Genomic DNA, 24,254 nt, shown 5'->3' on the forward strand with positions numbered 1-24,254 from the left:
GATCAACGACCCATGATTTGCGCTCAGATTGTCAAGACACGCCTCTTTAAAATGTACCTCCTCAAGAACTCAAACTATACCTTATTTGAATTCTTTACAAAAAAACAATAAAGCCCACACATTTCCTCTACAGAACAACACATCCCCCAGTCTCCTGCAATTCAGTCAGATATATACACTATTGGCATACACACCCCATAAATAAATACTAAAATCTATTTGAAATACATTTATTTTACATTTACATATTTATGTACTTAATATAAATACCCTGCAAGTGTACTTTTGGTGTACTAAATTGATTTACTTGAAGTCTGCTATAATGGAACAATTAATTTTGTATTTAATGCACTTTAGTTATCTAGAAATAGTGCTGAGGTCCAACTACAGATATACTTAAGTAGGCCTATATTTGATTGTGCTACAAGTACCTTACTAATAGTGATATTAAACACATAGGCTTAAAGGGGTCATGACATGGTTTTTTTTATTTCATTATTATGTTCCCTTAGGTGCAAATATAGTATTACTATAGTTTTTTTTACAAAAAACTTTTAAAATGTAGTGATTTATGACCTTTTCCCACCCTGTTTCTCATCCTCTGATTCAAACAGTCTGTTTTGGGGGTGTTTCCCCTTTAAGAGTTCAGTGTTAACGCCCACTGTTATGATTGGCTAACGTCAGTGCCTATGCATCAATTATTAACGCCCCCAGCCAGAACATTTGCGGATTCGGCGTAACTGTTTAATAGCGGGTGATGCATGCGAAGCGATGGCTCTTGCAATGATAAAACCTTATTATGTTTGAGCCAGAATCAGAGGAAAATGAACGATCACCACAACAACGAAGACTGGATCAGCCCGTGTCCACATGGAAAGTGAAACTATTTTGAATTAATAAAAAAAAATTAACCCGAGACACTTGAAAACGGATTAGCTAACAGTTTAACATTATTTAACTAATTCCAATGAAATGATAGGGTGTACCACGGACAAAAATGCATGCACAGGCCATATTTGAAGATGCAGCATTGATAAAGGCAACATTTTTAATTTTCTATCACATGTAGGCCTACTAGAAAGGCGACATATTTTCAAGATTCTCTTATACAAATGTGTTTATATTAGCCATGGTAAAAAGTAAGTTTGCGTCGTCGTTGTTGAGCCCAGAATAGTCGGCACGGACTTATCTTTGAGCAACAGTTTTCTGGCAAAGCCAAGCATCATATTGGGATTTTTTCCTCAAAACAGTCATCCTTAAATGTATAGAACAAACGCTTAAACTAACACTGCCGTGACTGGGACGTCCGCAAAAAATAAAGTGCATCCATTTTTTCCCTGACGACTGGATCTTTCAGCGTATTTAAAAAGTAGTTTAAAGTTTTAAATACATTACTTACAGTTTGCGTCGTCGATGTTGAGTCCAGAATAGTCGGTACGGACTTATCTTTGAGCAACAGTTTTCTGGCAAAGCTCAAAACAGTCATCCTTCAAATGTACAGAACAAACGCTTAAACTAACACTGCCGTGACTGAGACGTCCGCAAAAAATAAAGTGCATCCATTTTTCCGTGACGTCTGGATCTTTCACAGCGTATTCAAAGATGTTGTTTGTCCACAGCCAGGAACAGCACATCTGCGGCGTCGTAATCTCCCTGTACACAGACCCACTCGCTGTCCGTCCACTGAACACTTGTGAGGCGCGCGGCGCGCGGGCGCGACAACGATACGAAATGAGCGTAGTTGTCTTGCGCTTAAAGCGTAACTGTCCTCTGCTGGAGGCGGTCATATGCAAACGCTGGTACGTCACTTCGTACCGTGACGTCACTTCTTACCATGGATCCAGAACGAGCTGTATTTAGAGCTTGATTAAATAAATGATTCGTTTATAATGGGGAGGACGTCTTAAGCTATGAAACTTGCAGGACGTTTTAATGGTACAAAGACCTCTTATATACCAAAAGATCAAGGCAAATTTGGTTTCTCATGTCATGACCCCTTTAATATTAAGAAATGAGCATTGGGAAACAAAGAAAAACGTTATATATAGCCTAATATGTATATCATAAGTCTCAAGCAATATGTCAGTAAATATATGAATGGGTTTGTAGTATGAAATAAATGTAGGCCTATTTTAAATCGATTTCGGCATTGGGTTTTTTCACAGGCAGACTCTATGTCCATTGCCTCTGACATGTTTTCGCACCTAACTCGGAAACTCTTAAGAAAGTCCAGTTACCAAAACTCATAATTACAAGTTGTGCTGATATTCATGTGCATTTTTATCTTTATGACATGACTTGAAAACACTGTAACTGCCGAAGCTAAACTTGACCCCCATTGGCCCCAACGTCCCACCATTAGTTGAACCAGAAGTTAACACGGTCAGACCGCTTGATCTATGTTTCGAACACGACATAATGGCAATGCAATCACACTCACCAACAATCGTTTTTTCTATACTTTTGCAAAACAACCGAACTCGCTAGACTGCACACTATTGGGAATATGTGTTACAGATTTGGCACATTTGGGAAACCTTTAGAGAAACTCAGCTAAAGACATCCATCCATCCATCCATCCATCCATCCATCCATCCATCCATCCATCCATCCATCCATCCATCCATCTTCTTCTGCTTATCTGGGGCCGGGTCGCGGGGGCAGCAGTCTAAGCAGAGATTCCCAGACTTCCCTCTCCCTAGCCACTTCCTCCAGCTCTTCCGGGGGGACTCCGAGGCGTTCCCAGGCCAGCCGGGAGACATAGTCTCTCCAGTGTGTCCTAGGTCTTCCCCGGGGTCTCCTCCCGGTGGGACGCGCCCGGAACACCTTCCCGGGAAGGCGTCCAGGAAGCATCCGGAACAGATGCCCGAGCCACCTCAGCTGACCCCTCTCGATGTGGAGGAGCAGCGGCTCTACTCTGAGCTCCTCCCGAGTGACCGAGCTCCTCACCCTATCTCTAAGGGATCGCCCAGCCACCCTGCGGAGAAAGCTCATTTCGGCCGCCTGTATCCGGGATCTTGTTCTTTCGGTCATGACCCAAAGCTCATGACCATAGGTGAGAGTAGGAACGTAGATTGACCGGTAAATCGAGAGCTGAGCCGCATCGACCGCATTACTGCAGAAGCTGCACCGATCCGTCTGTCAATCTCCCGTTCCATCCTTCCCTCACTCGTGAACAAATACCTGAACTCCTCCACTTGAGGCAGGAACTCTCCACCAACCTGAAGTAGGCAAGCCACCTTTTTCCGACTGAGGACCATGGCCTCGGATTTGGAGGTGCTGATTCTCATCCCAGCCGCTTCACACTCGGCTGCAAACCGTCCTAGTGCATGCTGAAGGTCTTGGTCTGAAGGGGCCAACACGACAACATTATCTGCAAAGAGCAGAGACGAAATCGTGTGGTCCCCGAACCTGACACCCTCCGGCCCCTGGCTGCGCCTAGAAATTCTGTCCAAAAAAATTATGAACAGAACCGGCGACAAAGGGCAGCCCTGCCGGAGTCCAACATGCACCGGGAAGAAGTCTGACTTACTGCCGGCAATGCGAACCAAGCTCCCGCTTCGGTCGTACAGGGACCGAACAGCCCTTAGCAAAGGACCCCGGACCCCATACTCCCGGAGCACCCTCCACAGGCCGCCACGAGGGACACAGTCGAATGCCTTCTCCAAATCCACAAAGCAGATGTGGATTGGTTGGGCAAACTCCCATGAACCCTCCAGCACCCTGTAGAGGGTATAGAGCTGGTCCAGTGTTCCACGGCCTGGACGAAAACAGCACTGTTCCTCCTGAATCCGAGGTTCTACTATCGCCGTATTCTCCTCTCCAGTACCCTGGCATAGACTTTCCAGGGAGGCTGAGAAGTGTGATCCCTCTGTAGTTGGAACACACCCTCCGGTCCCCCTTCTTAAAAAGAGGGACCACCACCCCGGTCTGCCATCCCAGAGGCACTGCCCCCGACTGCCACGCGATGCTGCAGAGGCGTGTCAACCAAGACAGCCCCACAACATCCAGAGACTTGAGGTACTCGGGGCAGATTTCATCCACCCCCGGTGCCTTGCCAACGAGGAGTTACTTGACTACCTCAGTGACTACAGCTTGGGTGATGGACGAGTCCACCTCTGAGCCCCTCAGCTAAAGACACGCATTTCAAATTGACATTTTTTTTAGGCAGAATTTCCAAACACATCTTTTGATGATGCCATTAGCACACTTCAAGTTTACTTAACAATGCCATTGCAATGTGTTTTAAAATCACTAAAAGTTTGTCATCCGTATAATATTATTGTATGTTCAACACTCTTACAGTGTAATTGAATTGGAATTGGAATGTCACAAAAATACATTTGAAGTTCATGCTGAGCAAATTCTGCATTTCCAAACTTAAATACAAGATTATATTTAAAGTGTACTTAAGTATAGCCTACTTGGAGTAGTTCCACTTTAGTACAAACAAGTATATTAAATACAACTTTAGTTGAACATCAGCACTGCCTTTGGACAACTAAAATGCATTTAGTATTAGTTGTTCCAATTTAACAGACTAAAGTACATACAAATAAATTTTGCTTAAGTATAATATTTTTTTCACTAGGGACTCTTACATGTGGATCATTTTTCTTGTAGCCTATTCTTTTTTAGATTTTATTTTAGCACTTGGCTGACCACAACTTTTGCACCTTACTTATTTCTTAGCAATCTGGCTTGGTTACAGAAATCTCACCCTTCAACTTTGTTTTTGGCAGGTAGGCTGCCTATACATAGCCTACAAAAAAAAAAAAAAAAAAAAAAAAGTGGCCAAATATGAATAGGCTATATAAAAGTCAACAAATATAAACCTATGAATTACTTTACTGAAATACAATTGCAACTGATTTATTTATATTTCTTTTTTTAATTTAAAATTAAAGAGTAAGAAGAGCAGCTAATAAAAGGAAACATCACTTTGGTCACTACATAATTATTTAATTACTTTACCATGTACCAAATGTTAAAATAATAATAATGTAAGGAACAGTGAATGTTTTTGGACAGCAGATTTTTTTGTAATTAAAGGACGCAAAAGAAAGTGGGTTATGTCTAACCCAAGAGCTTGAACTACCCAAACACTGAAGCGTCACTTTCACTATTGCTCATATTTTGATGTTCCTTAAATGTTAAATTGTAACATGTAGACCACAAGCAACCACCTACAACACTCCTGCATTGCAGCGAGTCTTGCACAGACGATTAGCCCACTGCTCCCATTTTTTCTCAGAAAATGTTTTTAAAATGATTGCTACACTCATGGACCCATTCGGTGTGAAGCTTGCTGGAGTGGTTCCAGTTAACTAACCAAATCTCTTCAAGGGCTTATTGATAACATGCACTGATATTGTGCCTTATCTCACTCTTGTAACCAATAGCATTCCATTTTCCAAACAACTTATCCTGTGTAGGGTATCAGGGAGGCATAAGCCTTAATTCAATTAGGACAGTTTAATTGCAGGAGAGAGTCATTCAGCTATAGCCTATTGCAATTAATTAACTCTCTCTGTCTGAATCCCACAGGTGTCCCTATCAACAGATTTCTAACATGTGCATACCAAACATCTTCAACACTTATGAAAAAAAAGACGTATGATTTTAGGGATTCAAATAAATGTCTTCTTTAAATCACATTACATTACCTACCAATTAGTCAAGCACAAACACGTTTACCTGATTAAATGACTCCCTTCACATGTCAGGTTACTGCCAAGAGTAAAGACAAAAACAAGCTCAGGTAAGAATTAAACAGCACTGCCACATAATTATGATATATATATATTTTAAGGGAAAAGTATAATTGCGACTATTTACGCCAAGAAAAATGCAAATAAATAAATAAATAATAATAAATATAATAAACTACAATGCAAAGTGTTTTGTATTGATAAAAAATAGATAGCCTATTTAAAATATTTGACACGCATTTCAAATAAAATCCGCAGTAAAAATGCATTTAATAAATAAATAATTCTAATATGCGCGGTGTTTTTGTGGATTTAGACAGGGCTCTCATGTGACTGATTATGGGAGGGTTTAAAGATGACTGGAAGCCATCTTACACACTCGCTTTACACCCCTAAATATATGTCAGAGCTCTACACCTATAATTCACAAACACGCAGAAAGATATACTCAGCCACGTTTGGTAAGTTTACAGAAAGTCAAATTTATGTGGTGCATAGTTAGATTTTAAGTCCGTTTTGGTGGATACTTTTTATCTGCGTGTTTACATATTTGTCTGTGGTGCCTTGGATATTTTCTTGCCTCAGTCAAGGCATTCAGCTAATTGCTTTAGTAAACAGTAAATGTTTTCTAACTGATGTCTGATGTCTTAAAAAAAATGCATGTTTAGTGATTTAGACCGTTAATTGTGATTCAGTGAGGGGTTCATTCGCGTTCGGCCTGTGTATGGACGCAAAAGCTAATGAACTCTAGCACAGTGCTAACGTAATATTCCTTCTTTCACACAGTTGAAATATTGAATTTAACTTCTAAACGAAGCAGCATGTAAAAATTGTTTTATTAATATCTGTGTTCCCCAACTGTTTAAACGTTATGCGACTGTTAACTGAAATGAAGCCGCAAGGGCTAACGTTAGCCGCTTAGCTAAACATTAGCATTAACTGCGTGACAGCGAGTTGCACGTTGTGTTGAAGCAAGAAGGTTAAAATGTTAGAGTGTTAACTAAATAACGACAGGGTAACATTGGTTACATTGAGATGCATTGGGCCACCGTGTTCCGTTTGTGAGTTTCGTGACTAGGAGGGACTTTAAGGCAACTTCAGCTAACTAGCATTTACATCGTTTCTAATTTTAACCAGATTACACTGATATGTTGTCAAAGTGCTACTGCATCTGTTTAACAAACCCACAACATCAGCGAAATCACCATATTAATGTATATGTAATTTGTAAGTCATTTAAGTAGCGGCTGTTTTAATATGAGGCCTATCATGTTGACTTTGTGCCAGGTTCAGCTGCCATCATTATCGAGGTCAGATTTGACATCTAAGGTTTACGTTCCTTGTTCGTATGTTAAAACCATGCATGTTTTTCACCTTTCTCCCAAGTCTATTCCAATTTGATTACAAATTATCTTTGATTTGACCGACTTTTTCTGTGCCACTTCTGCCAGAGTTTTTTTCCTCTGTAAATAATTCCTTCTACAGTGAGTCGACTCTTTTGCTGCTGTAAATTTAGTGTATTATTAATATGCTGTATTGATGCCACATATGCTAAATTACTATAATTGGTCTGTATTAGTGGTAGGCAGATTGATTCGCACATATTTTGCTATTTTGAGATGGCAACAGAAGTGAAACTTCACTTGTTAGGTTTAAAATTTAGTAACGTTAACTGTTTTACCAAAGAATTGTGCACATCTGTGAATTAATTAAATATAGTAATGGCTGAATTTAGGGCTGCGACTATTCATTTTTTTCAGGTTTATTTAACCGGGACAATGAATGCATACTAAATGATACATAAATACATGTACAGTGTGCCAAAATTAGTCAAAAGGCTATTTTACATCTGCTGTCCCTGGACAGATCTTAATGTCACACCTAAACAAATAAAAAAAAAAGGATTGAAATAGTACATACAGGTTAATAAGAATAAAATAATTACTAAACCAACATATAAAATAGAACAATTGGTCAATATCAACAACAACACCAACACACACACCAAACTGTCAGTCCATTTAACAAACATTTTTTGGACATGGACAAAAAACTAAATAACTGGGACAATAACCAACAACAAAGGTTTCACCTGTTTTATAACTAATGATTATTTTTTATAATTGATTAATCTCTCGATTATTTGATTTAATCAGATGAAAAAGAATTAAAAATAGTTTAAGATTTATAGTTTAAGAACAATATTATTCCACATCCTACCCAATGCTGTCCTCCAATGTGTAAAATAAAGCTTTGAACACAAATATAGTGAATGTATCCATGTAGGCTATGCTGTACATTTATAAGCAAAAAAAGTGAAAATGCGTTCCAAACTTAAAAACAACTGATTGCTTAATTTTTTTAAAGCAGAAATTAAAACTACTGTATTAAAATGATAATAGACGAACAAAAGCACAAAATGTTAATTTGTACGTGTTATGACAACACACATTTACTTGTCTAAACATAGTAATTACATTGCATTAATGGGCTATTCCAACAATAGTTCCTTTACTGTTACGGCTCTCATAAATATTGCTTCTTACATGTATATTTTTAAAACTTGTCTTTCACTTAATTTCTAACTTAAAGGTGCTATGTGGAGTTTTTCTACTAAAATTAATACATTTTTTATTGCCTGTGTGTGAAGGGGTTGTAATCTCACAATAAAATGATCCACTTGGCGGGTTTTGCTATTACCTCTGAAAGCAAGTATTAGGGCTGGGCGATATGTCCTAAAAAAAAAATCCCCGATTTTTTCACAAAAAATTCGATTTACGATTTAAATCGATTTTTTTCCCCCCTATTTAAAATCAATCTGCAGATGACAAATAAATTGTTCAAAACAAGTTTTAGCTTTATTTAATTATATAAAGTGCAATCAGTAAACAGTTGTAAACAGTGAACATGTAACATAACATAAAATGGGTGGATTGGGATTGGTGGGGATGTTAAAAACACTTGCATCATTGTGATTGTCAAAACAGTTGGTGACTAAACAGAATTTTATTAAGTTTAGTGACAACACAATGTTTACATGGTGGTACACTGACTGTATGCTACTGTTTTTATTAGGCTATTGCTTGACACAAATTTCACAATTTCAATTCTTGTGATTTGATTCTGATCATGATTCAATATCGATTCCTTTGGATAAATATTAGGTAGGCCTACAGTAGATACGTTAATGTGTTATGTTAATTTTTCTCCTCCAAAAAAACCTCACCTACTGTAAACATACAGAGCCCTGTCAGCTGGTATTATTATTAAAGGTTAAAAAATAACATCTCAAATTTATTTTATTGCGTTTTTTATAATGACAACGTTATATTATTTTATGATATAGGTACAAATATAATAAATATGTAATATAGTTATCATATTTAGCAAAATACTCCTCTCTACAGACAATTGTTTAAGTCCAACTAATAGGGGTGGTTAATCTGTCTGATTTCCCGATTCGATTACGATTATTGAAGTCCCGATTCGATTACAGTCGATTTTCGATTATTAACGATTCTCGAATATTGATTTTCCATTTCACAACAGTAAATTCACTACAGTAAAAATCACAACAATAACACATTATAACAAACTTCAACATATTCTGAATCTCTATTAACATAAAATACGGATGTCCACGCATCACGTTACAGCTATCCTACCCGCTTTCTTCAGTGATTCCATGACTTCGGTTTTGGTCTTGTTGTAGAGTGTGGGGATCGCTGTGTCTGTAAAATATCTCCGAGATGGGACGTTGTATCTCGGCTCCAAAGTGTGCAACATAGCGCGAAAGCCCTGGTTCTCAACGACTGGACGCAAATCCTTGGCAATAAAAGTTGCGATTGATTGTGTAATGCGCTTTGCCCTTTCCGAGCCGGGTGGAAGCTTTGACAATATTGTTTCCACGCTTCAGAGTTCCGTCTTTTGCGTTCCGTCAATATTACGTTATTATCGATTTTCAAAAAAAAAAAAAAAAAAAAAATTTTTTTTTTTTTTTTGAAAATCGATTTTTGCCATTTGTGAATCGATTCAGAATCGTCCACGTCCGCATCGTGATGCATCTAAGAATCGATTTTTTCCCCCACCCCTACCAACTAACATGTTGTGGTTATTAAATGGCCTTCCTGAGGTAAACGTTACCCGACTGTTCTCCAGCTGAGTCTGAACTACAACTGAGTCTCACAATGAATGCGTGAGAGTTGGCAGCCCTGCATATTCAGTTTGCAAATGTTTTTGGCGGGTGTGCTTGTGCAGCCGCGGTCTTGTTCATTTGCCATGTTGTTTGTGTAGCTCTATGGCAAACGCGCTGAGCTCGTCCGGAACTACGGGAGCCCAGAGGCAGCGTCTGCGGATATAATCAAACCGATTTTCATTCAAACATATCGACGTACACTACACATTCGAGTTAATTGATTTATCGCCCAGCCTTAAGTATACTGAAGAGGGGGAGAAAAAAAAATCTTTTGATTTTTTGAAAATATGAATCGATTTGACCTACTAACTCGATTTTTAAATCAAATCGATTTTTTCCCAGCCCTAGCAAGTATTCCTATTTCTATGTGAAGTCTCCGGGTCGGATTTGCCGCGAAATCCAGTGACGTGACTGAGACCTGCATGCGCACTCCCGAGCGTCTCGCCTCGTCTACTGACTTTGCACTCAACAACGACGACACTGGAACTTTAGGACATGGAGTCTGCTAGTACTAGGAAACGACTAGCACAACACAGACTCCAACACAAACTCCACATAATAATAAAAAACAAAAAGCACGCACACGAGCACTCGCTTGTAAACGTATTGGTTGCAATCTGAAACCTCACCGCTAGATGCCGCTGAAAACTCCATACAGCACCTTTAAGCTCGTTCATTGAAGACTGTGAAGACCCTTGTTGTTAGGATATGCAAAATGTAAATACTCGTGAGACTTTCAAACATTTACAGCCGAGGATATAACCATAAAGTGATTTTTTTTTTGTGCTGTCATGTGCCAGAAACATTAAGCATCACACGCATCTGTCAAAGCACAGCATTGCAAGACGCGGTATATGCTTGTGTTTGAAGCACTTATAAATATAAAGCATTCTCATTTTTCGGACCACTTGGATAATGCACCTTTCCCGCAGCAGCACACTGTGTCCTCTGCTGTTTTCTTTATGCTTTTTGTACAAATAAATTTGTTATTCACTACTTTAAAGCGACGTGACTGGCTGATGCAGCCCGCAGATGGGACTAATTGATAATCTAGTTAATTGTCGATTTTTTTTTTTATCGATAATCGATTAGTTACAGCCCTAGTTGAATTAAAATAAATCGTCTAATTAATTGAATTCATAATTTATCCTAATTACAAATTTTTACAGTACTTGGGGGACATTTACACAAGTATTAAAAGTATTTAAAAGTAACAATTTGTACCTTTTGCATTTTGATGACGACAAAAGCCCCGTTTACATGCACACTTTTTTGCTATTCTGATTGAGATCGTTCTGATTGACGGATTCCGGTTAACTGTTTACATGGGATGTTATAAACTGGTCTGGTGCTAACATGTGCTGACGCTTTCAATCGGAATCACTTAATCGTCACGCTAGCTTTAGGCATTAGCTGCGCTTCCACTGTCGGGCCAGAAGCTCCACAGCGCTTCACTAAAACACGCCACAACACGCCTCTCTGGAACAACGTCACACAAACCCGATTATATGATAGCCTTTATGATTAGTCTAATTTCTTCAAGCGTTCATATTTACCATGTTTACTATGGTAATGGTTAGCGTGCATAGCATCGGGTACGGTGATGCAATTATCTGAAAGAAATCCCTGGAAACAGCGTGATCTCAAAACAAACACGATAAAAGCGACCGTTTGCTGGCATTTTTTGTTTAATTGAAAATTTAAAACCCAAGAATCTGTTTTTCCACTTGTTAACAATAAAAATTGATACATTGATCATAATGAATTAATTTGTGTCAAAATTGCACATTAGTGTCACAGAAAAGTGGTTTACCGGTTTATCGTCTTATTTAAAAAAAGAAAGAAAATAGTTAGGCTACAGGACATATTTACATCACATTTAGAAAGAATGATAATTTCTACAAATATGCCACCAAAAATACGACCTGAGGAGCTTTAGCACTCTCGACTTTTATGATAGTCCGGTATAAAGAGACGAGAGACAGGCCACTGACAGATAAAATAAAAACAGGATTATGATAGCATTTATGATTTGTCTGATTTCTTCAAGCGTTCACATTTACCATGTTTACTATGGTAATGGTTAGCGTGCAGTCTTTTGCATCAGGTATACATATTTCTACCTTGTACGGTGATCAGAATCCACATCGGATCACAAACAGAAGGCATTCAAACATGAAAATGAGTTTTGAGGTAGATTATCTTTAAATTAAAACAATCTTTAAAGCTGATGTTAGCTGACAGAATTATCCGGCGCTGAACCAGGCATGCGCAGAAAGACGGACACAAATGAATCGGATCAGCTCGTTCACATGGTGTCATTTTTCGTTTGATCGGTTCCTGAAAAGGTTTATCCCACCCCCTTTCAATCCGACTGAATTTTCAATCGGTTTGTGCATTTTTATTTCGATTGAGGTGTTGACATGGAGCATTTTCATTCTGATTGGACTTTTAAACTGGTTATAATCGGAATACAATGCTACATGTAAACGGGGCTATTGTCAAAATGGTCCTGTTCACACGGATCCACGGAAACGACTAAAAGCTCTATTATACATGCCAGGCTTGTATTATACATAGCATGTATAATACAGCGCTTTTCGCGGATCCGTGTGAACAGGACCATTTTGACAATCTGTACATGAAAATGCAAAAGCTAAAAACTGTTACTTTTGAATTCTTTTATAAACTTTATGTAAATGTTTCCCAAGTAGTGTAGACATTTGTAATTAAGATAAATTATGAATTCAATTAATTAGACACGATTTATTTTAATTCAACTAGGGCTGTAACAACTACTAATCAATTATCGATAAAAATAATCAATGAACTAGATTGTAGTTGGCGATGTCACTTTGTAGAGAAACGCTACATGCCTGTATCGGTATTGGTATCGTTATTTATTGACGGTCCATTGTCGATAACAATATAAAAAATGTTTGATAGTGCTCAATATTTTCTTTCATTGCTGGCACGACCACCACAACGTTGCCCAACATCAAATGGCAAACGTAATGCAAGCGGAACGAAACAGCGCTACTCATTATTTTGTGCTCCACGGACAGTTGATCATTTTGGACCAATGTCAGTGCAGCGTGAACCGATCTTGACACTGTTACTACACAGCGCTGCGAGATCCAGTAACGGAAGCATTTTAGCATTTGAATTAGCCACTGAAGTAATATCATCGCTGCGAGATCTTGTGAGAAGCATTCAACTCTTAACGGATTAAACAGCGCTGACGTGGAAACCAAGAGACACATTGTGCCATGAATGAAGTTATAGGCTTTAAGTCCACGCATTAGCAACATTCACCATGGATTTAATGTAGTATTACAAACTGTAACCATGGAAGTTTGGCATAAACCGTAAAATGCTTTCAAGTACGTCACATCTTTTTTCAGCACTTCAAAACTCAAATATTATCATTTAAATGTTATTTTTAATGTGATGACGAAAACATTATTTGTTCATCCTTCAAATATTACCCCCAGCTGAGCCTTAAAAAAAGTGCAGCTCAAAGTTAAAAATAATGTTACATTACATCTATCTTTTAATGAATCAGCGTTTTTGAATGTGTTCGTTGAATGAACTGTTGAATGACTCACTCAAAGACAATCCGTTGCCGTAACAATGTAAATGCCCTGAGTGACAGCCTTTCAATGCGCAGAGACGCTGTTTAGTATTGGTTACTGAAAATGTCCTCGTTTTTTGCATGCTGACCACATCATAACTAGGGCCGTCAATCTTCCTCTATAATACTATTCGAATTCCATTCCTTATTTTATTTAATATTCGAATATTAAATGCTCAAATTCATCCTATTATTAATATTTGCGACATTACACAGGCTTATGGATCGTCAATGCCACTATAGCATTTGGTTGTTGTTACACGTTCTCTCCACTAGAGGGACAGCTAACATTACAATAAACATTTAGAAACGGGTGATGGCGTTTTTTTTATTAACCATAAAACAGCGGAACAAAATGAATGACTTTAATTTGGCAACTTTAATGGACATTTTTCCACTGATCAGTTGTCTGATGTTGTGTGATTGTTGCGCGGCTAGGACAGCAGACAGCTGGTAAGCCCCGTGATGAAGAGAAGAAAATAAGTAATTCTTGCCTGTTTTAGCAGCGGTTCCTTGGACAGATCGCCTATAGCTTGTCATGGTGTAGCGTTGTCAGATGTGCCCTAATGGTGTGTTCACACCGGACGCGAATAGCGCGTCAGGCGCGAGTGATTTCTAGTCAATGCAAAGACGCGTTACGCTCTTGAGGCGCGAATGGACACAAAAGTGGTCAAGTGTATAACTAGACGCGGCAGGCGTGAATTTGACGCGTTATTCGCGTCCGGTGTGAACGCACAGTAAGGTTGCAAGATGAGGAGTGATATTTCATATCGCGACGCATAGATTTATCTGTTAAACTCTGTTTATTTGTTTTGTTGTGAACTTGAATGTCATCTTTTGTGAAGAAGACTGCAGTTACAAAAGAGAAACTAGATCGCAGGTTATTTTGCTTAAGTTTCCAATTTTCTGAAGATAAGTTATTGTTACATTATGTTCTTAATAAATGTTTTAAATTTGACAATGTACTGTGTCTGTGGTACATTGCGAACAAAGGTCAGATAGCATAAAAGTCTGAAAATGGCATAGCAACCTGTGCTTTAAAAAAAAGAAAGTAAAAATCGAGAAGCGAATCGAACTGTGACCTAAGAATCGAAAATGTAATCGAATCGAGGATTTGGAGAATCGTGACACCCCTACTTAATATGGATAAAAAAACATTGGTTTAAATAAAAACTTTTCTACTTGTCTATCGCGAGCAAACAAAGCATCGAGCGACAGAAGTGTTAATGAACTGATGTCACCATTTTCAAAATCAGGTTTTCTTTGTCTACCCAGTAACAGGTTCGTTTTTAAAAGCATGCATTTTCAGGCCCCCAAAATGACGTTGTCTTGTTAATGAATGGCCAAGATATATAAAAGTTGAAAACATTGTGTAAACTCCCTGTTTGAACAATAAGGTCCCATCGCTTTTGATAAAAGCATCTGCTAAATGCATACATTAAAATCTTTGTCTATTTTAATTCTGGATTTGATTTTGAAATTGATCAAAAACTGTGTTAATCATATGAAGGTCTAATAAAAACATATTTAAATCTTAAAATGTAATCAAAAGATTAGGCTACATCAAATAGTTAAAGTGCTACTGTATATTGTGTGAAGTGTGCATAATGTCAGCAACCCAAGGATCCTTTGCACCAAGTGGCTCTTCTTTTCTATATATATATATATAATTTTTTTTTTTCTAAATGTGGGAAAATAATGATCTGTTAAGGACTGTAATGTTTTTGAAAAGTTATGCTAATGAGAATCTTTATTAACCTCTGTAAAGGTTGGAAAACGCCTACATAATTTGTATCGGCGTTGACTCAAATCTTGATTTGTGATTTTGTTTGACACTTCGTATTATGTGCTTTGATGCTCTTTCTCTCTCACACAGGTGGAAAACATTTAAAATAGTTGAAATTGGAGAGAAAGGAATGGACAGAATCATCGATAAGACTAACACTGGCTTCCTGGCCCCTGCTCTGTGAAACTTTCCTTTTGCAGAGGAAAGATTCACTCATTCATGGAAGGATAATTGAAGCTAATCCTCCCCGCTTATAATATCTGTGACCTGTTGCTTGAGTGACATTCATATTGAGATGTTCCACAAGAGACTTGCATATTGAGGAACAAGGAACTGGTGAAAAATATTGCTTTAACTTTTTCTTTTCTTTTTTTTGTGCGCTTTGGACACTGCGAAAGCTGTGGGAAGGACAACTTGTGAATTGTTTTGCAAGCCCATCCAGATAAACTTATCTCCACTGTTTTTGTCACGTTTGGAGAATAGAATATTTAAGACATGACTACAGCCAGAATGGAGAATCCAGTGATTCTGGGACTGTCGAATCAGAATGGCCAAATGCGAGGCTCGGTGAAGCCAGCAGGGGGTCCCGGAGGAGGTGGAGGGGGGACCCAAACAATGCAGCCTACCCAGGTCAAAGCCTCCAGCACAGTCAACAATGGCAACTCCCAGCCTGCACCCACAGCCAACACTATCATCAAGTAAGTCCTTGAGGGAGTGCAGATTATGCGGTGAGTGCTGCTTTATTATGGTGGTGATTGGGATTATTTTGTTTCCCCTTATCAGGCCTGGGGATGACTGGAAGAAGAATCTAAAGCTTCCTCCAAAGGATATGCGCATGAGAACTTCAGTAAGTCCATCTTTAACAGGTTTACTTGTCTGCCTGTTAGAGCTGTAGGATAAATTGTTAAAAGATCGGAATCTCGATTGCGGTCATAAGCGCATTTGTAAGCGCATCTATTTGGTTATAGATTACTCTATTATCAAAATAATCGTTAGTGACAGCCTAACTGTTTTGTGTAGTTGTCTCATTAGGATTGTGGGAGAATCTCTTTTATACAACAAAAAAAATTGTAATCATGCTGCACTATTGTCTGTTAAGTAAAGGTAGCCTCTGAACCTGAAGTCTTTCTCTGATGTGCTTGTTGTTGTCTGTAAAGTGCAATCATTATCAATTTACAGGATGTGACGGCGACCAAGGGAAACGAGTTTGAGGATTACTGCCTAAAACGGGAGCTGCTTATGGGCATCTTTGAAATGGGCTGGGAGAAACCGTCACCTATACAGGTAAAAGACATGATGGCAAATATTTCAGATGTGTATCATTCCTAGCTAAAGTGCAAAAGTTCATTTATTTCAGTAATTCAACTTAAAAGGTGAAACTAATACATTATATAGACTCATTACATGCAAAGTGAGATATTTCAAGCCTTTATTTGTTATAATTTTGATGATTATGGCTTACAGCTATGAAAACCTATTCATAATATTCTAATTTTGAATTTGGGGTTTTCATAAGCACAAACAATAACAACAAACAAAGGCTTGCAATATCTCACTTTGGATGTAATGAGTCTATATAATATATTAGTTTCACCTTTAAGTTGAATTACTGCAATAAATTAACTTTCGCACGATATCATTTTTTTCGAGTTTCACCTGTACCCGGGGTTTTTTTTTTTTTTTTTTTTAAGCTAATCGGCTGAGACACGTACTATGTGTAGTTTTATTTATTCGCAAATGAAGTACTCGCGCACACACAGTCACTCACTCACTACCGGTCAATTTTTAATGATTTTTAAAGTCTCTTTTGGTCACCAAGGCTGCATTTATTTGATTAAAAAAAAAGTCATATTGTGAAATTACAATTCGAAACCGCTGTTTTCTATGCGAATATATAGTAAGTGTAATTTATTCCTGTGATCAAAGCTGAATTTTCAGCATCATTACTCCAGTCGTCAGTGTCACATAATCCTTTAGAATTTGATGCTCCCGAAACATTTGATTATCAATGTTGAAAACAGTTTTTTACATTTTTATTTCAGGATTCTTTGATGAATAGAAAGTTCAAAAGAACATCATTTATCTAAAATAGAAAGCTTTTTTAACATTAAACACTTCCCTTCAAAAGTTTTGGGTCAGTAATTTTTATTTTATTTTTGGGGGAAGAAATAAAAAATTTAAGCCAGAATCGGCTGAGGAATTAAGAGCGGTTTAGTGAAATTTAGGTTTATCTCAAAATATATATTAATTTAAGAAGTGCATTCATCTGTGGAATAGGAATGTTTTTGTCACAGTTTCCTCAAGTTAAACCAAATTTTTATTTTGATAGGTTGTCATATAGACCATTGAGTTTGTGTGTTTATGATATGATGATGGTTTTATCAAAATAATTGGTGAAATGCTCAAGTGACTCAGCGCACTTCTGGAGATGAATCTCATGTCCTCATAGACAGTGAGACAAATTAGAAAACCGCAGCTCTCATTCAACACAGAGACGTGCAAAATTCATATTTAAATTGCAGTCTCAGTTGTTCCAAAGTGTATGACTTATTTAGAAGTTTGTATTTGACCTCTTACTTTAAGTGAATGATAATGTCTCTTGCAGAAACTGGATTCAGACTGTTTATGCTTTTTAACCTTTTTGTCTGTTAGTGACCATACAGTTTCCATCTAGTGTAAGGCAAGAGAAGTCTGCATTTATCCGCTCATTAGGCATGTGACCGACCGTATCAAATTTTCATGTTGCGATAATTGCGGAAGCTTTTATCACGGTAAACCGTACTATTATCACGATATTGAAATGAGTTGCAAAAAAAGTGTTGTCATACTATAACAGGTTTAATAACTTTTTGTCTAGTAACAAAAATAACTCTGATATACATATAAATACAACAAAGCAATATAAAACATATAAATACAACAAAGCAATACACAAATGTATAAAGTAAACAAATGTTTAAAAATTATAAAGAAAAATAGATAACCCTTTACAATAAGGTCTCGTTAATGCATTAACTAACATGTAACAAATGTAACTATTGCTCATTGTTAGTTCTTATTTGTTAACGTTAGTTAAACACAATTGATCATTGTTAGTTCATGTTAGCTCAGATCCATTAAACCAGTTACAACATTTGATTTTAATAGTTTATTATATCGTATTACGTATACCGGCACATGTCTACTGCTCATTACCGTGTTCTCGCTCATTCCTGCAGGAGGAGAGCATTCCCATTGCGTTGTCTGGGAGGGACATTCTAGCCAGAGCCAAGAACGGCACAGGAAAAAGTGGCGCCTACCTCATTCCCTTACTTGAACGCATTGACCTGAAGAAAGACAGCATACAAGGTCAGTGACTATCTTGAATTTGACACATTTACAAGTTGTTCACGATTTCTCTATTGCTTTTAAGTGACTTCATGCTTTAAATGCGTTTTGCAGCGTTGGTCATTGTGCCCACTAGAGAACTGGCTCTACAAGTCAGCCAGATCTGCATCCAGGTCAGCAAACACATGGGCGGGGTCAAGGTCATGGCAACTACAGGTGGAACCAACCTCCGTGATGACATCATGAGACTCGACGAAACAGGCAAGTGATCATAAATGTATACTTAAAATAGTTTGAACTGCTGTAAATGTACCTTTCATAAACCCTGGGTCTTATTGGATTAAACTCTTGCCTTTGTAGTGCATGTTGTCATCGCCACTCCAGGAAGAATTTTAGACCTCATCAAAAAGGGAGTGGCCAAAGTCAATCAAGTACAGATGGTTGTGTTGGATGAGGTATGTGAATAAGCGCTTAATCTTGTAGTTATGCTAATTACTTGCTTAAATGCCAAATGGTAATACACATCTCATTGACGTTTTACCCATGTTACCGAATAGGCAGATAAGCTCCTGTCGCAGGACTTTGTACAGATGATGGAGGAGATGCTGAGCTCTTTGCCCAAACAAAGGCAAATTTTGCTGTACTCTGCCACCTTCCCACTGAGTGTGCAAAAGTTCATGGTAAGGTCACTGATTCAGATATAAAAACAAAAAAATGCATTGGTTTTAAGTATGCATTGTTTTTTTTATTTTGAATAATAGAGTAATTGTGAACTTTAAAGTCATAACTAACTGTTACAAAGTTGGCACCGAGCAAGTTACAGGTTCACAAGTCTTTTTGGCTGCGTTTACACTGGCACATAAAATTGATTGCGACACGTTTGCCCACAAAGATAGCCTTTGTTATATGGAGAAGACGTGCCTGTATGCACTTGCACTAAATCTCACAGCTTATTTTACTGAGGTGGAAACTGCGAAGAAATTGCACGCACACAGAAACATTCAGGAGCAAATAATCTGGTTTTCAACCTCTGCCCTGTGAATTTTAAAAGTAATTATACAATTATTTTAGTACGGTCATTCAGAACCTGCAGTGCACTACAAATTTAGGGACGTTCAGAAGCACACCGTTCTAAATTAAGGGTGAGTGTTGGGTTTGTAAAACAAAAAAAACTACGTAATAAATGCGTAGGAAGCCAAAAATGTAATTAGAATGGCATGCTTTTTGTTTTTTTGTTACCTAGTTGCAGAAAACACTGATTTGTACTTTATTGTATGTTTGCTGCATTAAGCCTAATACAATGTTTGCTTGTAATTGTTTTCCGAGGCTGTCATCAGTTTTCAGAAAGTATTAATTTACACTGCTTTTGTGAACAGAACGCCCACCTGCAGAAGCCCTATGAGATAAACCTGATGGAGGAGCTGACCCTGAAAGGGGTTACTCAGTATTACGCCTATGTGACTGAAAGGCAGAAAGTCCATTGCCTTAATACTCTGTTCTCCAGGGTAAAAGCCTTTTGAGCCTTGTGCATGCCACACTTTATCTGACTACAGATATACTGACAGTTCCAGAACATGCAGACATCCTTTTTTTTAAATGTTTGTTTGTTTTTCAGCTCCAGATCAATCAGTCTATAATCTTCTGCAATTCATCCCAGCGAGTGGAGCTCCTGGCCAAGAAGATTTCGCAGCTTGGATACTCCTGTTTCTACATTCATGCCAAGATGAGACAGGTGGGAGTAAAGGGGGCCTGTGGTGGTGTTGCACTGCTATTGGCAGAAGTGTTTACGTAATGAATTTACAGGATTAAAAATGTCCATTATTTTGGGCTTATAAATCTAGCCGAAATGTTGACGTTCCCAATTTTGCTAATGCATGTTTTAACTTTTGTTTAGGAACACCGAAACCGTGTGTTCCATGATTTCAGAAACGGCTTATGTCGAAATCTCGTCTGCACTGGTAAGAACAGTTTACCTCATTTATAATAGACATATTTAATCAAAGTTGGTGTTTTTGACCCCTACTTTTTTTTTGTTTAGATCTCTTCACAAGAGGAATTGATATACAAGCTGTGAATGTGGTGATCAACTTCGATTTCCCCAAACTCGGGGAGACGTACCTCCATCGCATTGGCAGATCTGGTGAGTAAGGTTTTGTTTTGGTCTCCGCTCCGAGATCAAGTAATGTTGCATTCTGCACTTGCCAAACAGTGACTTTGAAAGGATGGCTGCGTTGATGACACTCTCCTTCTCTCCCCACAGGCCGATTTGGACACTTGGGTCTGGCCATTAACTTGATCACTTATGATGACCGCTTTAACCTGAAAGGTATTGAAGAACAGCTGGGTACTGAAATCAAGCCCATTCCCAGCAGTATTGACAAGAGTCTATATGTGGCCGAGTACCATAGTGAGAGTGGGGAGGAGGTTAAACTGTGAGCAGGAGAGGTGAGTTCAAAGGTCACTCACTCAACGGCTTTCAGTTTCTCTGAATGTTTGATTTAACAATCTTTTTCTTTTTTCTACCCCTTGCAGATCACCAATCCTTTGTCCCCTATCCCCACCTTTTTTTCCTTCCCTACTGTGTATAGGGAATAGGGGATGATTTTGTTTAAACTATCTTCCGTCTGTCTTCCTCTTCCCCCATTTTTTTTTTCTGTCTTGTTTGGTGCCACCACAAGGAATGTGATGTTGCAAAGGCACAATAATCGGGAAGGACTCATGGCCTAATAAAGGACTGCTGCACTGAAATTTTCATCCTGAAGACTTCAAATCACTCGAGGAGGGAAAGAGGGGACACGAGGATTTATCTCCTAAGAAAAGAAATGACTACTTATTGCCTGCAAGCACATTCTCACCCCACTCTCTCAGTCCCTCTGCACATCTTCATGTTTCTAGTCATTTGAAACAAGTGCCTTAACAAGCAGTCTAACTTGTTCAAAAAGTAATAACCTGATATGATTTTTTTCTCCTTTCATGAGTCTTCATTTTAAGACATGATCTTGATTTTTCGATGGCTTTTGGTATTGCTTGTCTGCCCCCTCCTGTTTGACATCAGAAGAATAATTTAGCATTTGCCACCTATAGATTTTTGGGGCAATGAAGAACAGGATTTCACAGCGGGAGAGAGGATGGGGGTGGCATGTGTGGTTTGTGCAGTCTCTGAAATACTTGACTATGGTGTGAAGAGAAGCCCCATTGGAGAACTGAGATGATATCAGTGAGCATGATGACAATGTCAAGCTTTCAAAAAGTCCCACAAGGCTCTCAATGGATTCCCCCCCCCCCTTTCCTTCATCCAGTCATGGAACATGCCATGCCTCTAGAGACCCGTAACTCTTTCCCCCTCTGTCTTCAGTGGGCCAACACTAAGAGACTTGACCGGACTCAGACCAGCCTTTCTCCTTGGCCATGAGGACTCCTGCTTTGAGACGAATGTGGATTTCTTTCTCTTTTTTTCCCCCTCTTGTTTTTTTCTTTTCTTCTTCCCCCTCCCCTTTTCCTCCTGATTTCAGTATAGTTTTGCATTCTTATTGGGTAGGCACTCTGTCCTAAATGTGCCATTTATACAGATTTGGCACATTGTAAACATTTTGTAAATACTTCATTTATTTTTTTAAATGGATTGTTTTAAAACGAGCTAAAAAGGCTGGATGACCATTTGAAAACAGTGTTTGAAAGATCTTTTAAAATCAGGACTTTGTCAGCACTGGACGGCGGTATTTTTTTGTTGTTGCATATTCCATAATTTTCGCCCATGGGAAATGAGTTTAAACCTTTCCAGGTAGTGCACCACCTTTGTTTTGTTATAACTAAAAAAAATTGGGCTCCCACATTTTCTTTATAAATCCAAAAACACTGTTCAAATGTTTTGTGTAAGCTTCTAAGCGTTTCAGCAGGTGGTGCAGTTGTTCAGATTTGCACTTCTTCACTCTAAATTGGCTCCCATCCATTACCCAGTGTTGACAAGCTCCTGACGTGGGTTGCTCAAAAAAAATGGCCTCATTTTAGGGTTGAGAAAACATGAGGCTTATTTGCTTTCCAGCCTTTTGCTTGTAACACTGACTTATGAGGCACTCTGCAGGGTCCCCTAACTTGGGTGATTCTAATCATAGAGGTAATTTAATATTTTCATCATGTAATAGTGCTTCTCGCTGCAGTGCAGCTCAAATTGGCAACGTGCAAAAATGTTGAATTTATAAGCGAGATGTGTAGCTGTTACATGGGTTTGTTCACTGGCACTAGGACGATGACTTTAAACAGACCGTTTGGGGTGGGAGGATTGAAAGGAACGGTGAAAGGAAATATGGACAAAAAAACAACTGGATGCCAAGACTTCTAAACGATGGACTGACATAATGTAGCGGCAGAGACACGCAGTGCATCGTGAGTCAGCAGGCTTTTCTTTTTTTTTGTAACAAGACCATGTTCTTAAGATGCTGCACAGATTTAACAGAAGATTCTAAACCTTTGCAGTGTGGACTGCACTTAAGTTTGAACTTTAGTTCAAGGGTTGGGCAATAATACGGACTGCACACGTGCTGGAAGCACTTCCTCGGTTAGGGTAGATGTTAATTCAGAAGGTGAGTTATTTTTTGTTTTGAGGAAGTATTGTGGCAGGGAAAAGGGTATTTAAGATGGGGTATGGGTATTTCATGGGTGCTGAAACCAAATTATTATTTTTTTATTTTTTGCAGCGGAATATTTATCCCCCTCCCCCAAACACTAATAGCCTTTATAGATTTTTGAGTGAATTATTATAAAAAAATATTCCAGGGGATTGACAGGGGCTTGCTTGAGACACTTTAGCCCTACTGCTGCTTTTTGATTAAGTTATGCGTTTTGATTTGTGACGTTTTGAGGGTTGTAACTTTATGGGGTGGGTTGGAGGTTGGGAGGGATACAATTTGGCGCTTTTTTGTGATTTATTGGTACAGAATTTACTTTGAATTTAACGTTGGAGTGTAACATCACCAATGTCCCCATTAGAAAGTCAACTGCTTTAAAAAAGAAAAGGTAAAAAACAGGTGAGATGTTTGTTTTATTTTATTAAAAGGATTGGCTTTGTCTACTGCGGGGTGTTGCTGTTAGTTTTTCCTGAGACAATTAAGCAAGTTTGTTCTAACTGTGGTTAGTTACCAAATTATGAACAAAAAATTATTTGCCCCATATTCCAGCACTTGCAACATTTTCCCAGTGACATTGCTCGAATCCAAGTTGTATTCTCTTCTCTAAAGCACGTACCCCCGGTGTGCACATAGATGGTCTGCCAGGCTAATCAGCTTTGGTTTCTTTTGGGGGCTTTTTAAACAGTTCAGCTCTAGAGAGGAGTGTACAAATGACTGGGTTCTTTGGCAGCAGCCCGGTGTTTTTCAGTAACCACTTGCCGTGAAAATCACTGTTCGTTCCTGAGATGCTGTTAAGCAGCATGGGATTGGATGTGCTGTGGTCTTTGCCATGGTGGTTGGGGTTTTGATTTCATTTTATTTTGTTTTCCTTTTATTTCGAAGAATAGGGTGGAGAACATCTCACCTGTTTAATAGTTTATGAGAAGCATACAAAAATGCCCATCTCGAAATCCACTCTTTCTTCAATATTTTTTTC

General features: G+C 38.4%; 1 protein-coding gene across 1 annotated transcript; it reads left to right on the forward strand.

The window, feature by feature from the left end:
- Positions 1-6,046: 6,046 nt before the first annotated feature.
- Positions 6,047-23,654, forward strand: ddx6 (DEAD (Asp-Glu-Ala-Asp) box helicase 6). Its single transcript, XM_079620369.1, has 14 exons — positions 6,047-6,172; positions 15,417-16,024; positions 16,110-16,173; positions 16,506-16,610; positions 18,545-18,674; positions 18,768-18,914; positions 19,014-19,108; positions 19,211-19,333; positions 20,030-20,158; positions 20,269-20,385; positions 20,548-20,611; positions 20,692-20,793; positions 20,914-21,098; positions 21,186-23,654. The coding sequence occupies exons 2-13, from the start codon at positions 15,822-15,824 to the stop codon at positions 21,087-21,089; spliced, it is 1,455 nt and encodes a 484-aa protein (XP_079476495.1). The 5' UTR covers positions 6,047-6,172; positions 15,417-15,821; the 3' UTR covers positions 21,090-21,098; positions 21,186-23,654.
- The last annotated feature ends 600 nt before the right edge of the window (positions 23,655-24,254 follow it).

Source organism: Phoxinus phoxinus, assembly GCF_949152265.1.
Source record: "Phoxinus phoxinus genome assembly, chromosome: 8".
Lineage (NCBI taxonomy): Eukaryota > Metazoa > Chordata > Actinopteri > Cypriniformes > Leuciscidae > Phoxinus > Phoxinus phoxinus.